Source organism: Xiphophorus hellerii, chromosome 4 (genome assembly GCF_003331165.1).
Source record: "Xiphophorus hellerii strain 12219 chromosome 4, Xiphophorus_hellerii-4.1, whole genome shotgun sequence".
NCBI lineage: Eukaryota > Metazoa > Chordata > Actinopteri > Cyprinodontiformes > Poeciliidae > Xiphophorus > Xiphophorus hellerii.
The window spans coordinates 28230105-28247523 of NC_045675.1; the positions used below are offsets into that span (position 1 = coordinate 28230105).

General features: G+C 39.9%; 1 protein-coding gene across 1 annotated transcript; it reads left to right on the forward strand.

Annotated features, from left to right (window-relative positions):
- Positions 1-748: 748 nt before the first annotated feature.
- On the forward strand, positions 749-6295 carry mrpl46 (mitochondrial ribosomal protein L46). Its single transcript, XM_032560490.1, has 4 exons — positions 749-1370; positions 1630-1828; positions 2490-2660; positions 5934-6295. Exons 1-4 carry the CDS (start codon positions 1110-1112, stop codon positions 6179-6181), a joined length of 879 nt encoding a protein of 292 aa, XP_032416381.1. The 5' UTR covers positions 749-1109; the 3' UTR covers positions 6182-6295.
- Positions 6296-17419: the final 11124 nt, after the last annotated feature.

A 17419-nucleotide genomic window follows, 5' to 3' on the forward strand; every position in this document is an offset into this window, starting at 1 on the left:
TCTTTTACCATATTGGATTTATGATCCACTTTAAAGTGTCAAAAATAATTTTCAAGTGAAAATAAATATATAATTATTGTTGTTTGTTGTGCTGCCCTCACAACAACTGCGTAGACAGCCAGCGAACAACTAATAAAAGGTCTGCAAGGTTTGCATTTGAAGATGTTTTATAAATGGGCATTTTGCAACAACAAAATTCCTAGTTAATGCACATATCTTAATGCAAGGCTCAAAGATTATGTGTATGTGCTCTACATTTTATCAACTAAAGAAAAAAAACAACACATCGAAGTGTCTTTCAACACATACTTACAAAGACTACAATTTTCCACGGTACAAAGCATACAAAGTACATTCAAAGTGTCCGTGATGAGTTGTTAATTTTATTTGACTAGATTCTTGTTGACATGGTTACCGGAGAAAAAGATAGCTTGCTGCTAAGAGCGCTCACTCAGTCACGTTTCTGCAAATGTCAAATGTCAATACAGATGAAGCACTGATCACATTTCAAACCCATAAAATTTTATACATTCTTAGCATGAATTTAGTCATACAATTGCTTGCAATTATGAGTCTACTTACTAACTAAATCAATATAATTTATTTCCACTATTACAGTGTTTGATCGACTAATTTAATTATTAATAGTCACCACATACGCCTATTTTGCCGTCTCTTTTTTCCTATGTCATTATTAGTTTTATGTCTTCAGTAGGTCCATAATAACTAATAACAAATAAATCAATATAATAAATTCATTTGAAAACCGGAGATGACATTTTTCCCCGATTTACTGAGGAGCTGCACTGATTTCCGCTTACCACTGGAGCTTGGAATTGTGGGTAAATTTGAGAAACTACAACCTTCAGGTTCATCAAGGAGACTCGGAAATATTGACATTTCATTAACATTTGCTTAGAGTCAGAGAGCGCCATAAAACTATGACAGTGATGGCTGTATATTAATTGAGAGTATTTTATTTCAAGAAAGACACGACGAAGTTTTAGGCTTTATTATTTTCAAAAGGCCAACATTTTGAATTCAGTGTTTTGTAGCGCAACGGCTAACGTCCCGTTTTTCCGAACGTACATTGAACCCAACAAAAGAAGATGGCCGCGCCCTGTAGAAAGATGGCGAGTCGGTCCTTCCCTCAGCTTTTGTGTTATTTTAGTAGGACAGTCGTCGGAAGCGGGGCATGTCGCCGGTTTTCCGTCACTCCTATTGACAGAGCGACTCCTCGGGCCAGTACTGCAGCGGACAGAGCGACTTCTCCCTGGTCTCTGATGGCCGCGGTGTGTCTGCAGAGGTTACCCGTCATTACAGCGGACTGCAGTCCGATAGAGCAGCGCTTCAAGCAGATGTTGCAGCAGGTGAGCCGCTGGGGATAAAGACAGAGTTCTGGTTGGAAACGTGTCCAGGGGATTCTGTGATCTGATGGATGAAGAAGTGACACCTAGTGGAAGATAGGGAAACTACACTTTGATAATGTTCCGCGCACAGGAAGTTTTTCCTCTTTTTTTATAGGCTATTTCATAGACCACATAGGTTTTTCGGAAATATGTGTCAGAGCTTGCACAGAAAAAAATAGTAACATAACAAAAGTAATCTTAAACACAATGTTCACCCCAGATGGAGCTGGAGAAAAGCCTGGTGTCGGACCATGAGCTGCGGCTCATGGAGGACGCGGAGAGGATGAGTCGGAGGCAGGCTGACGACTATGACTCGGACGAAGAGGATCGGGGTGACCAAGAGATTATGATGACTCAGGACTTGGAGGACACCTGGGAGCAGAGGTTAAAGAACTTCCAGCCAGCTCCAAGGGTCAGAGGTCAGTGGAGGGGAGGACTGGTAAAAGTCAGGAAGTCACTTGGGTGTGCAGTGCTCTTGGAATGTTCCTGGAAAAAACGTTTGATAATTTATTAACGGAGACAAAGAAGAAAAATAGGTAATATAAAGGAGTTTTATGAGACGGTGTTACATCCCCAAGGCAGTCTAGTGGTTTTGGAGGGGGGTTGTAACAATAGATAAACCAGGGAAAAATGAAGAGACAAAACCAGGAGGGTAAAGTTAAAGGTTTAATCTTTAAGTGGGATCAGAAGAAATCTCAAAGGTGAAAATGAGAACCTAAAAGAAAGGGGAGAATAACAACAAAAACCGGGGTTTCTAGCAGACAAATCCTCCATCACAGCGCCACAAAGCTGCAGCACACATGCTGCCCAATTGGCCAAGAGGCCCTGAAAGTCAGTTTCCCAGCTAGCCTTGTACTCTGCTCCTCAAGAGGCAGAGTGAAACCAGCTGGGCCTGCTAAACCCCCCGGAGCTCAGCAGCAACCTGAACTGGGGGGGAAATCCTACATGCAGCCACCACTGCATGTAACGGACGGATGAATATTTTTTTCTTTAATAGGAATTTTCCTTCTTGTGACATTATAAAAGTTAGAGTAAAATCTACTGACACGTCTCCCATCTCTCCCCCTTATTCTACCTTAGCCGACGTAGACAAGGACCTGAGCTCGGCGCAGCGCTGCCTGGCCGACTCTCTGGTGCTGCTGGCCGAGCAGCAGGTGGGAGCAGAGAGGCTGTGGCTGCTGCCTCAGGCTGCGTGGCAGGAGGGAGAAACGCTGCGACAGACGGCGGAGAGAGCGCTCGACTCCGTGACAGGTGCCACAAAGCCACCGCGTCTTTGTTTTGAGTCTGTTAACACCGTCTTTAAAAAGCATTTTGAGTTCCTCCAACGCTAACATGTCCCCAAATTTAAAGGGGCAGTATTATGTGAAGTCTTTTTTTTTTTTTTTAGCTTTCCATCATAATGTTATTCCCTTATCAAACAATGGTTGCCTTGATTCTTTAATGCATGTTTGAGAAACCCTTTAATCTCCCATGGCAACCATTCAGCTGGGCAAAACGCCTGAGCTTCTGTAAGATGTTTTTAAAGGGCTGATAGTTTATTAACTAAGTTTCAGAAAGAGCAGGAGTTTTTAAAGTGACAGAGGCCCAATTTCAAGGCGTTAAATTTCTTTAAAGTCATATTTGCTATATATATAGCATTTTTATGACAACTTAAGATCACATAGATACTTGGTTGTGCTAAAAAATTATGCTATGTGGCTGGAAGATACATAATACTGCCCCTTTAATCTACTAAATTCTAGTAGTTCGTACATATTAACGCTTCAGCTGGTGGACTTTCCGACCTAATGCATAATGATTTTATCGACATTTTAATTTTAAAAAAATGTTTTTTTAGTGTAGAGAACTTTTTCTCATTGTAAAATCTAAAATAATGTAAACAGAATTTAAATATGCATATGTGTGACTACAGAATATGCTGCTCCTTCATTTCTCTGTAGTAATAATAATAATATATTTTAGTGTGTTTTTCTATAACTCTGAGTCATCTTACAGAGCAGAAAAAAATAAATATTTAATCGACAAAACAGTTCATCAAAAAATCAGCACATAAGATTTGACAAGAATTTAAATCTGGGTTTAAAGCGAATAAGCCAGTGTGAGCAGGTGTGTTTCGGAGCTGTGGCTCAAATAAGGGGAGAGAATTTATATTCCTAATGACTGGAGGAAGTGAGGCGAGGAGCAGAAAGCTGAAAGCGGCACTCCCCATGGTGATAAGACGGGCAAACGGAACAATAAGATGAGCGGCAGACGAAGATCTGAGAGAGCGGGAAGCAGTGGCGATGCGAAACTGGTTACAGAGATAAGGAGGGCCAAGGTTATGAATGCACTTAAAACGTGAGCATTTACATTTTAAAGTTTATCCGTTAGCTTCCATGGGCAACCAGTGAAGCTGTTAAGGAACTGGAGTAAGCTATTTTCTTGAGGGACTTCAAGTTATGAACCAAGCTGAGCTGTGAAGGAGTTTGAGAGTTCATGGAGGGACAAAGAAGAAGGAAGCAAAAATATGCAGACCAGGTGATATAATTAATGAGACTGAGCTGGGAGAGTACTCCCATGTATGACATCCTGAAGGGAAGTTATAAATATTAATGTAGAAACTGGGAAGGCTAAATGTGTGTCACAATGTAACATTTCTGTCGTATTAAAGTTAAGTTTGAGAAAATCAGTGGAGAACCAATCCAGAAAGGAGGAAGGTTTTGGAAGAAATGTAGAGCTGGGTGTCATCTGCAAAACAAAGAGAGTTAATATCACACTTCCAGAATTTGTGGCCAAGAGGGAGAATGGAAATGTACAGAAACAGTGCTTGTGATCTAGGTTATATTATTCTCAGTTTAAAATATCTTCTGTGATGTATACATTTATAAATATAGTTATAAAATATAGTTATAAGTATTATTTAGAAGCTAAATTGAGCTTGCTGACTTCATTGCTAATATTTACTTAGCAATAAAGGTTTATTGCTAAGTAAATATTTATCTTGCTGACCATTTAGCAAAGTAAATATTTAGCTCTAATCCTTTTACCTTTAGCTCCAAAATTAGTTTGGAGCTAATTTTAACTATGCTAAGTATTTACATCAGCGCTAATAAATATTTAGCTCAAAGCTAAGTATTTTGCTAACTAAGCTAAATGCTTAGTTAGTTAGTTTTGGCTTAGTAGCTAAGCCAAAATTTAGCTTGCAAAGTGAATATTTAACTTGCAGCTGAGTGCTTAGTTAGCAACATAAATATTAAATTGGCAAACTAAAATTATGCTTGCTAAATAAATATGTAGCTCTCCACCTAAATATTTGTTTCCTAATGAAATATTTCTTTAGAAACTGTGCCATTTATATATGAATAAATTAGTTGGTGAGAATATGACTTTGAAAAAAATGTCTATAGCCTTATCTTAGGACATGTTATATAACCCAAACTACTGCTGTTAATGTTTGACTGTGTAACTTTACAAACGGCAACCCAAATTCATCACTGCCTCATCTCAGTTCTTCCATGTATTTGAACAGGAAGTGTGTAAATTTAGCGACTTTGACCATAAACATTTTGAAATTATAGAGAGGGCAAATATGTAGAACAGTCAAGTGGACAAATTAAGTTTCTCTAACCATTTTTTTTAGTATTTTTAAGGAATGGGTAGAGTATTTTAAGAAACATGTATTTTACATGTTTCTTCATGACATGACGTGTTTTGTTGCCCTGCAGTTCTTCAGCAGATTCAGTGTTTAGTTTATAACAATTCCTGAAAAGAAATTCAGAATCAGTTCTAATTAATCTATTATTACTCATTTTAAATTCTTAGTTCATGTTGACACCATGCTAAAAGCTACATGTTTAATTTTAACCTTGTTACAATTAGTTTCAAAGCTGTTTAATAATAATAAAAAAAATAGACTTTTGAATAGAAATCGCCTCTTTGTCAGGTGGCCTGTGCCTGAAGCGCGTCTTAACACTACAAATCCTTTCTGCTCCCGCTAATACGCAGAATTTTACTTCACACAGTCACGCTAAATATCCAGTCTGTTAACAGGATTAAATCCAGAATAAAGTTTCGGCTGCAAATATTTTCATTGACTCGGTAAAGATCTTTAACACAACAGAGATTTAAAACAAAGCTGCAGTTGTTGGCGTGCAGCTGGAGGAAGCCTCTAAGCTACAAAGTCTACAAGCTAATCAGCACTTGAGTGACTGCTTTAGCAAGGGCTCACTCCATCAAACACTTTCTATGAAGACCTTGATACTAGAACGTAATGTTTAGTGGAGGGTTTTATTTAAAGTGTCTTTCAGTTGATCCATTTTTAATAAAGCCAGACTCATATGGGAGCGGCGCGTCTATAACAAGGCAGCGCTGGTGCTTCGAGCCGCCTGGGGATTTGCATCCTGCGAGATTAGAAATTTAAAAAATGTTGTGCAAATTCAAGCAGCAACCGAGAAAGAACGCAAACCGAACGCAAACCGAACGCAAAGCAGAGCACGATTGACGCCCTTTGCCTCAAACTCCACCTCTGTGTCCTCCCGTCCACAGCAGCCGGCGTCAAGGCGACTTTCCTCGGCAACGCTCCCTGCGGAGTTTACAAGTACAAATTGCCCAAGGCCGCTCGGACTGAGGGCTCAGTCGGAAGAAAGGTGTTCTTCTTCAAAGCCATCCTGGCCGACGGCGCTCCGGGAAGCGCTCCGACCGCGCCTCTGCTTTGGGTGAAGAAGAGCGAGCTGCAGAAATACCTGAAACCAGCGTACATGATGAAGGTCGACCGCTTCATCCTCAACTTGTGACCAGGGACTTAAAGAATATGCATCAAGCCAACATTGGTACCGTTTGTCGCTGAACTGTTATTCACTGTCAATAAATATTTTGTTGTTCAATAAAGTATGATTCCGTAAATCTCAGTCTGAAGTTTTGGATATAATCGTTGCCCACAGTAATCAATGGAACAGGTAGTTTGAACTGTCTCTCCTTTTCAACTCCTCTGAAATTTGAGGTCAAAGTTCAGGTGTTGTTGGAGGTTTTGTGATGCAAGCCTCTTCCTGTTGTAAAAAAAAAACAAGAAAAAGAAGCTAAAAGTACCTTGTTGCAGATGTGTGACTCCTCCTACACAGCAAAATGAAAGGAGCTTGAATGTACAAGCAATGGTGTCGCCTTGCAAGCAGCAATTGGAAATATGGACTTAATAAAAGGCCTTAAAGAACTTAATCCATGTTCAGAAACAGCACTCAGGACCTGGTCAAAATTAGTAAAAGAAAATAGAGTCCTGTTTACCAATCAGATGGATAGCATGTGATCAAGATTTTACCCCAAATAACAGATACTACTTTTAAAACATGGATTGAAAAGGGCTCGGTAAAATATAACGATTTATATCATAAAGCCTGTCTGAGGTCCTTTCAAGACATTAAGCAAAAATATGGTCTTGATAACAAAGATTTTTTTTTGTTATCTACAAATCCGGCACTATTTAGAAAAAAACAAATAAAGATGAACCAGACAGGACATTTGTTGGCATAGTGAAAATCTTTCTAAAATCGTATCAATTAACCTCCGTTAATAAATTAACATCCAAAATGTATAATGAACTACAAAACCTGGAGAGAGGGGATACAATATATATTAAGGAGAGATGGGACAAGGAAGGGAACCACCAAATTCACATTGAAGACTGGTTAGACATTTTGAATAACTGTTGGAAATGTACACCATCACTAACATATAGAGAATTTGCTTGGAAGGCTGTTACACTCTTCTTCAAAACACCAGCTCAGAGGGGCAGAAATGCAGAACATGGTGGAGGTCATGTGGGTCGAAACAAGCTGGCCACTTTCATATTTTATGGAGCTAAGCTATTTTCTTACTGGGGGATAATTAAACAAAGTGTGGAGACTGTTATTGGGGCCAATTTTGCTCTAAACTTTGAGACTGTGTTCTTGGGCAAACGACCAAACTGTGTAAAGGGATTCGATTAAACATACATGTTTGATATCATGCTAATTGCAAGTAAAAAAGCAATCACTCGGAAATGGATGACTTACAAAACGCCCACACTAGAAGAGTGGATAAACATCATCCAAGACATTTGCAAGATGGAGGAACTGATATTTGCATTGAAACTGGAGCAAGACGGATTTGAAAAGTGTTGGACCCCATGGCGGACTTTCATGAACACCAGATCTGAAACTAATGGAAATGAGGTGACACCCTTTGTTCCTTAGCTACTCCGCTCGGACTAGACCGTTTGTTTTACGGTTCGGAAAAGTTATTCCAATGTGATATTGGTTTGTTCATTCTTTTTCCTCCCCATTCTTCTGAGAGGATTTGGGGTGGAGGAGGAGGAAAGAAGGAAAAACAATGGAACACTAAATACCAGAGATGGGATAATCACATGAAGGGGTGCGTTGTATGGATCAATATAACAAACTGAATAGATGATTGTATAAGACTACACCACCTTTGGTGAACAGACGAGATGCACATTGTTCATGTTGTTCCTTAATAAAAATTTGAATGAAAAAAAAGAAGTTGCTACAGTTGTGCACCATAACAACAGTTTGAAAGTTTAAAAAAAAAAGTAAGACCAAAATCCAGAGGGAACAACTGACCAAACAAAACATGGATTAAAGAGTTTTTTCTGGGATTTATCTGCAGAAGGACAATGACAGCTACTTCTGTCAGATGTATCTACAGCTTCATTCTCTAAGCAATAAGTCAACCAGTTGTAAGCCTCTGGAAATGATGCATCACTCATTACTCATCACTTCATCATACAGTTCAGTGTTAAGGTTGTCAGTCGTTCCCTCTTTCAGCAGCAGGTGTAAAAGATTCTGTACCTGCATCAGTTTCATATTATTTCAGGACTCTTAATATTTCGTTTGAGCCATTCTTTTTCCGGGGCCTTTTGTGCAAAACCACCTCCTTAGATTTTCAAACCGGGTAAACAAGTTTGAATTTAACTGTGTGTAAGCCAAAGAAGAAGAAAAGAAATGTACGTCAAAGTTTCAATATCCGAGAAGAAATGGCGCAAAAAACCCCAAAATAAATAGTTGGCAAAAATCTTGAAATCTGCATTTTTTCAAACGTTTATGTGAACAACCAGCTGCTTCAGCAACGACCTGTTGTGTCTTACGCTCCTTATGGAAGGGGTCAGTGACTCCTGGACATCTGTCCAATCAGCAGTCTTCCTCATACTGACTCAGTAAGCGACCGTAGAGCAGGGGTCTCAAACTCCAGTCCTCAAGGGCCGCTGTCCTGCAGTTTTTAGATGTGCCACAGGTACAAAACACTGGAATGAAATGGCTTAATTACCTCCTCCTTGTGTAGATCAGTTCTCCAGAGCCTTAATAACCTAATTATTCTATTCAGGTGTGGTGCAGCAGAGGCACATCTAAAAGTTGCAGGACTGCTGCCCTCAAGGACTGGAGTTTGAGACCCCTGCCGTAGAGGCTCAGGAAACTTTCGCAGGTGTTTTGAGTCAATTAGCAAGCCACAGAGAAGCAACTTCAACTAGCTGGTGGTGCAATTCTGTCAAGATATTTGTTCGCTCTTCTTGACAAAATTTGTAGAGCTTCCTGCCATAAACCCGGCTTTTAAGCTCAGTCCAAAGAGTTTCCGTGGGGACTAAAATTACATCCCTAGCCGGTTCTGTCAACTCCAAAACCAGTCTTGTTTGTTTGTTTGTTTGGGGTTATGTTCTCGCTGGAGCACCCAATTATGTCCAAGTTTCAATCGACTGACCCAAACTGTTCTCTTTAATTAAGGACATTTGGTACGGATGTTCACGAATACCACACCACAACCCTGTCAGAATCTGGACAATGACAGAACACCAGCGTCACTGCCCAGGGTGAGGTGGGTTTTACATCACCAACCAAGAAAGACCTCAAGACCTAAACCTCTGAGCTCGTTTATTAAAATTTGCAGCTGCCAAATAAATACGCCAAGTCCTTCTGGAAACAAGTTTTATGCTCATGTAAATGCTGCTAAGAGCCGGAAAAATGTTTGCAAGCAGGTGAAGCTGTTGAGCCTTATGCTGGTTGTGTCATGCTGTGGGGCTGTTTTGTGCAGTTTGCAGTAAAGGATTACTCAAAGTGGGTGGATTAATGGTGAAGGAGAATTTATGAAGAGCTTACGGCTCGATTAATGGCAGGACACCAGTCAATTTAAATGAAGTCTGCTTTTTTCGGATAAGAAAAGTGTTTGAATTTCCTTCCAGAACTGTGTCAGATGCTAGTTAATGCTTGCAATAACGCTCGAATGCAAGTTGGTAAAGCAGCTTGACCTAAGAGTCAGAGTCTATGTGTATATTTAAACTTTTGTGTACAAGTTCAAACCTGTTGTGACTCCAAGTAACGTTATTAGCTGTTTTCTTATCTTTGAATACCATGAGGACAATTCTGAACATTTTAGGTGTGACACTGCTCCATACAAAAAGTAATTACCTCTTCACTCGAACACCAAATTTGAACATTAAAATCTTTATTTCTAATAAGCTTTTTGCTGTTAGCAACCTCTGGTTTTAATTCAAATTCCATGCCATTTACTTCCTGGACTGATGTTGGTATTCATGGTTTTGACTCTCCTGTCAGAAGAATGGTGATTCGACTTGACATAATATAAATCGCTTTTGTAGAAGTTGTACGTATCTGACATTTTTGTCTAACCTAAACAGAACATCTAAATATTCTGGACACATGAAGCTGTGGTCATTTTTATATATAACAGTCGGAGTGGGTATGTGTTGCAGATCTAATTTAATTCTTCAGAGCGGGCGAACATTTTCAGATAACCACAGTGACATTCTGTTCTTCTGCCTTTATGTGCTTGAAGTTTGTAATGTCAGATAACAGTAAATCCTTTTTTTTTTTTTAATATTCAGTTTATATTTAACGTGGATATCTGCAGCTGAATTGCTTTCCAATCTATAAGTCAATTACTGGTGAACAAATGTTCGCGTCGGATACAAGCGAGTAACAAGTCCAGATACCTGCAATGCAATTTTAAATATCAAAAGATCTATAAAATATTCATTTGGGAAGTCCGTAGTGTTTGAGTAGCAACAATACAGTCACAGGCCAAACTGAGAACCAGTACTGCATCATAGATCTGTCAGAAGACATTTAAAACGACTCCCTGGGGTGTCAAATGTGCTCCACAGACATCTGCAGCTGGTCTTCTTGGTATGCATGAATGTTCAATTAGAGGACAGAATAAGGACCATAAATAACCTGGTGCGATGTGCGCGCTAGGAAATATCTGAGAGGTCTCAATTTTAGTGGTGGATGCACCCGCGATGAAAGCAGCGGAAGAAATAATGTCACTGACAATGTTTGACAAGAGGCTGGGAACTTTCATGAATTTATCATCTGTGGCTGAGGACGGTCTCTTGTGACAGCCCGTTTCATCACCTGCTGATTGTGTTATGAAGCTGTTTTAGAGAAATAATAAACGAGATCAAAGCTGTCAGAAAAGAAAAAAAAAACCCTTTCCTTAGGTTTTTTTTTTTTTTTTTTACACTTCTTTGTTTATCAGTTTGTTTCCTATGGTTTCATGTCTGACGGACCCCGCAGCAGCATTTCAATCAGAATGAGGTGTTTTGACTTTGACTATTGCAAAACCTTGATTTCTTTCTTTTTCAGCCATTCTATTGTGGATTATATGCTACTGTACGACCCAGTCTGGATGAAGCACCAGCTGACGGGTTTATGTCCAATTACTTGACTCTAGAATCCTTTGCTATACTCTTCGTCGACTTATTGACTTGAAGGTGACTGCAGAACAAACCCAAAATGTGACCCACTGTGCCTGGCAGTTGGTAAGAGGTGTATGTGCTAAAAATATGGGATGAATGTGGTTTACACCAAACTTAGTCCTGGGCAACAACTCCACTTTGCTGTCTTCTGCCCAGAGTTCAGACGCCACTGTTTTCAGAGACAAGAGTCTTTGCCATGACAACCCTTCCAAGCAAGCCTTACTTGTTCAGGCATTACCAATTGTTCTTTTGTGACCATTATCATTTCTTTTGCTTCGTGAAATTTGTCTGAGCATTGAGGTGACTTTAGCTGGGGCCTTCAAAGAAGATTGTCAACTGTGACGAATCTTTCTGACTGTGGAACAGTCAACTTCAAATTGTTCAAAGTTGCCCTCTAAACCCTTCTCAGATTGAGGGGTAGCAACAATTGCATGTCTCAGGCCATTGCTGATTCCACTTTGGTAAGTTGCTAATACAACATGCTAAAAGTCCTGCTTTTATAGGGGTGGTCACGCTTGTTGAATCAGTTAATCAAGTGCATTAGAAAGAAAAATCTAGATTGGGTATCGATAATGTGCCTGACCCACAAGGGCAGATCTATTGAGTCTAATTCTATGCTTTGTACTCTGAGCGACGGCATGCTTTATTATTTATTCTGTATTGTATACTACTATATGTCGGCTGTTATATTCCTAGTTGCACTGACTGAGCAAATTAAAGTTGTTTTTACACATTTGACCAAGCTTGTGAAACTGTTGGGTTGAAACCAATTTGTAATTCAGTACATTTATGTCTGCATTTTAAAACAAAAACATTTTAATTCGATTCAGGTCTGTTTTCTTTTTTTTTTTGCATCATATTGGTATCGGTCGATACGGAACCACAGATATCGGTATCAGTAGTGAAAATAGTGGATCAGTGCAGTCGTACAACATACTAAGTTTCCAAAAAGTAGTAACACGAATCTGACATCTTTCTTGAATAACCAATTACTTGGAAGTGTCATACATGCAGTGCATGGTGTGCATGTAACATAGCGGTGTGTGCACTAGGTTGTGAAGCTAAGGAGCAACATCTGGGGGGGAAATATCGAGCTATATTGGGGGGAAAGTCCAAGGAAGAAGATGTCATCATCCCAACACTAGATGGCAGTACTGGCACACCGCTCAGGCGACACGTTTGTGAGAGGCAATGTAATTAGGCCTGTGTGTAGTGACCCTAAAGGAGGACTGCAGAGAGTGTTTCTGATCAGCTTGGCTTCATCTTACACATACTGAAAATATCCATCATTGCTGGCTAATGTTCCTTTGCAATAGCCGCGATAATTCGTCTTAGGTAAGAGCTTTCTGGTGTTCCTGAGCCATTCTCTGCCCGCAATCAGACTGTTCTTTCCATTTGTGTCAGCCAGGACAAGGAGTTATTAATGTAGCAGAGATTGACATGCCATTTTTTTTAACACTCTCTCTCTCTCTCTTAACTTTATTTCTAGGGGTTTGTTGAAAGATACGGCGGCCATTGCTGTTTGAAGGATTTGTTGAGTGCAATTCATCCCCCACTGTGTCAGGTGAGATGCGCAATTTGAGTATTTTAGAGGTGGGGGAAGAACATTTCTAATCGGTGAGTCTGTTGGGTTTGAGAACAGACTCGACCCCCGTAAACACAGTTTCCGGAGGGGGGGTTTAACGTTTCGACTGCTCTTGTCCTCTCGCATAAAAAAAGAGCAACAGTTGCTGCTTCAGTCTCCGTGGTGAACCTCATGAAAGCTTCTTTAGTCAGGAGTCTTGTGAAAACCGCCATGTTTATCAGTTAAACGAGCGTCGTCAGGTTGTGCGTGGGAGCGAGGTAGGACTGAGTTGCATCGTGGGAAATGTAGGAGTAATTCCTCGGATTTCCCGGTTTGTTTTGCGGGGGTTGACTCACTTTTGGCGGAAGCACGGCGTAAATAACAGAAAAATTATGACGTCTTGGTCGACATTTTAAAACAGCAGAATAGCAACAGGACGCATCAGTTCACTGTGTGACTTTTAGGAGAAATAAAAACATTTGCTGCCATAATTGGTTCAAGCATATTTTACTTTGCTGTCCATTTATTCAAAATTTGAAGTTTCAAAGCTATCCTAACATGTTTACTTTTGGATGACAGGCGTTTCAATGAAGCTTTGCCACAAATGAATTAAGGTTGTAATTTTTCACCACTTCCCCCTTCAACAAACTCAAAACTCATTGCATCTTATTTTCTATTTATTTGCGATACTTTAGTGCCGTTTTTGGAACCTTGCTTCACACACCGTCGTAGTTTTTGTGGCGTTTATTAGCATTACGTCTGAGTTTACATTTACGCATGTATGTTTTAAAGCAATAACCATTAAGTAATTACTCCATTTGAATTTTATTTACTGAGTTTAACATACATTTCTGCCATAAATGCTTTTGCCAATACTTTTGTGTACTCTCAGCGTAGTTTGCTCCTTTATTCAGATCCTCCATCTGTTACATGTATTTGGGAGGGGGCCAGTTCAGCATTTCCTGTTTTTAAAAGGTTGAGTTTTCAGCAAAAAGCCAACAGATCCAGATCCTCAGTTCACATTGTGGTTGGGTGAGAGCTTTACTAGGGGTGTTATACATATAAGCACTGAAAACGGTATCAGCCGATATTAGTGATATTTTAAATTATCGGTATCGATCTGATAAATAAAACTGGGCCAATATGAACAAGTAATATTTACTTTTATCTTGTTGCTGTCTGTTCTGGTCAGGTTTTTTTTTTCCACCAAAGATACCAAAACAGTAGTGAAATAATATATAATATCGGTTATCGGTCATAACAACAATATTACTATCGAATATTGATATCGACTCAAATTTTCGTATCGGCGCATCACTGCATTTTACCCATATTTGCTCTGTGAGAGCACATTGCTTTCTTTTTCTTTTTTTTTAATCTTTATTCCACAGAAACATAAGGAGATGAAACAAAAGCACACAAAAGGATATGCACACATAACTCACACAACTCCCAATTTATAGGAATACTGTGGATAAAAACCTGGCTGTGTAGCCCCGCCTCCAGAACAGAGACGGCTTTGAAACCGAAAACATTGACAAAAATTATTCATCGTAAACACAACAGTCAGTTAGAGAGGAACCAGGACTGCTACCGTCACCACACAGTTAATTTGGTCTTTTGAAACGGCAACCATAAAATGCATCCCTTGCACCACCAGTGGAGTTTGTTCCCCAGTTTGATCACAATGGTTCCAAAATGGTAACTGACAGCGACGCTCACGTTGTTCGACTTGTACAATTTACTCGAAAAAAGTAAATTGTCCAATCACGTCGGGGACACCATTTGTAGGATCGAAAAAGGTCTCAACTCTTAATTATATTTGTAGATAAAGAATAATACTCAGAGACGAGTCCTTTAGCTGCAGGCCACGGCGGGTGGAGATTTATTACACCGTTCCACAGATCATCTTACAGTACAAAGTCAAATCTCCCCTAATCTCATCGTATTCTTAAGAGTCAGTCTGTTTTATAGAATCTCATTTTCATTGGTGTAAGTTGGTAAGTTTTGACCAATAGCGTTGCTGCCCGTGTTTGACGTGTGTCCTTACGTAAGAATTTTATCAGCTTTTAAATGAGTGTGTATTGGAGTTTCTTTGGGAATATTAAGACCTGTTGACCTCCAACATCTCCTCCGTTTCAAAAGTGCAAAACAAGCCACTCCATCACTCATATGTTATTCTTATTGGTCTAAACAGCTTTCCTCCCGTCACATTTTGGTCCAATTTTATGCTTTGCAATCAAGAAAAGGGAAGGGACTTCCAAGTTATTCAGGTCAAACTGACCTTTTATGACACCAGATTTCCTCAGTAAAAAACAACTCCATAAAGAGTATTTCCACTTCTTCAGATTGACCCAGTCCATTTGACACAATACATTTCTTTTAGGTTAAAACATATCTTAGTGCGAACCCACCAAACAACATAATTTTTAAGTCTTAATATAATTATATTCCTCTACACTTTCACGTTGCGTCCCGGCGTACTTTTGCTGAGCGTCCCTGCCTGTTTCTTTTTGACTTCACCACAGTGACATCGGGACTTTGCACCTATTAAGAGGCTGTCTCTCCTCTTCCAGTCACGTAGCAAGATGGCACCAATATAATATCACAGATCACAGAAAAGGTCACGCTGTTCTTCGTCACTGGAAAGGGTAAAAAAAAAAAGAGAGAGAGAGGGAGAGAAGATAAATGCAGAAGGAGGTTTTCTGGAGGTGACTGCTGTTCTGAAAACCTTTTTGGAAAGAAGGGATGCTGAGCATGTTCCATACCGGTGCCACGCTCCCCACTGGAGCCATTCTCACTGGGGATTCAGTGTGATTTAAAAGAAAGAAGAAAAAAAAAAGCAGCCACGACTTCTTTTTAAAATTAATTTCCAAGATTCTTTGAAGTTCAGCAGACCGAGGGGAGGGGGTGGGGGCTCCGCTGGGTCGACCTGTTCTAATAATAGCGCAGCCACTTGTGACGGTGTCGAGCTCCATCACAGGTGTGAAAGCCAGTCAGTTTCACCGAATGGGAACTGACTCTCAGCGACGGCTTCCTCGGATCCGAAGCGACGATATGCAAAAGTTTCCGCTTAAACGGCTCAGAGAAACGAGCCCGTGCGCGGACGAGATGCTTTGTGACGCCATTTCTACACGGGATGAGGCTTCGTCCTGACCGGTCAGTGGCGTCTGCCGTTTTAGAAACCCAAGCCCGACTCCTTGGAGAAAAGTCAGCTCCACCTTTTCGCTCTCGCTGTGTTTTTTTTTTTTTTTTTTAGTATTATTAATATTCTATTTCATGCAAATCTGCTCTTACTGAGGAGGATGTAAGCAGGTGACTCATTTGCAGCAGCTTTAGCAAAGCTTTTGATAAAGACTTTTACTTCTTATGCTTATTGTGAAATAAAAAAAAGGCAGAAAAACGTGCGAGTACTGTAAAAGCTGGACTCCTGTAAGCATCTTAACGTCCATGTGGTTGTACCAGTGCTGCCCAGTAAGCCTCGCCTTTAAGCATGCGTAGACAGTCAGCTAAGCATGCTAACGTGTAGCTTCTTCCTCTTTACCTCTACTTCTGTTCCACCCACAGATATGGACATCTGTTGAGGCCTTTTTATTAACCAACATTTAAGGGGTCAGTATTATGTATTTTCCAGTCACAATCAAGTAACTATGTTACTTGTTAGAAAATGCTACGTACATCAAATATGACTTAAAAGAAATTTGACTTCATAATTTAACACTTTGAGTTTCAAAAACTCTGTCTCTTCAAAAACGATCACCACATGGCTCCTCTATTAACCCTTTAACAGCGTTTTTACCAGCGTTGCACTGAGAAGCAGCTCTTTCACGAGCGCAGCAGATGCGCAGTTCCGTCAGGCGTTTGCTAATTGCTGGCGCTAGTTTGAAGGAGCTGATTGGGGGGGGGGGAGCTGTGGGTGAGGGCTGTTCTGTGAGGCTGACTCTTGGAGACCGCAGCTCGAAGGAGGAGCTTCGTCCTTGGCGGGTCGTAATCTGCGGAATAAGCTTTTGTTAAACAAAAACAATCCATCAGGTAACAAAAAGACACTAAAAAATCCCACAACTTTTCCTGCCCTTTTGACTGAATCTCTGATCCAATTTAGGGGTAGTGAGCTGTGCTCTTCTTGAAAGCGGTGGCCAATAGCAAAATGTCTAAAAAAATAATCTGTTGTCTCCACCTCAGAGTGCAAGATTTTCAGCAAGTCTCATAAAAAATGTCTTAAAGGTAAGTGTCTGAAAAGGATTCTTCTTTGCCAGCAAACGTTTCAAAACTGCAGAAAAATAAAACTGGACTGTTAATTTTTCTGTTCACAATGCTTCCCTCGAAGTTTAGGCTCGCTTTGTAAAGAGAGACTACGAAAAACCTTAACCTCATATACACTGCAAAGACGAATTATGGAGCTGTTAAATATAAGCTGCCACAATTAAGCATATTAGTTTGATCAACATTGGTTATATTTTTAGTAGATTTTTAATTGAGTTGATTGCAGGGTGTGTAATTAATTAATCACATTTTAATCAAAAACCATAGATCAACAAAAGAGGCAACGCCTTCAATTCAAAAGCCTGTTTTGCTGCTAAATTATTGAATAAATGAACGTATCAGTTCAACTACAAATATTGTTTTTAATCCGTTAGAGAGGTTGCTCAACCATCGGATTGCTGCAAAGTGCTTTCATACCTGAACATTCATGTAACTTCTTTGAGAAAA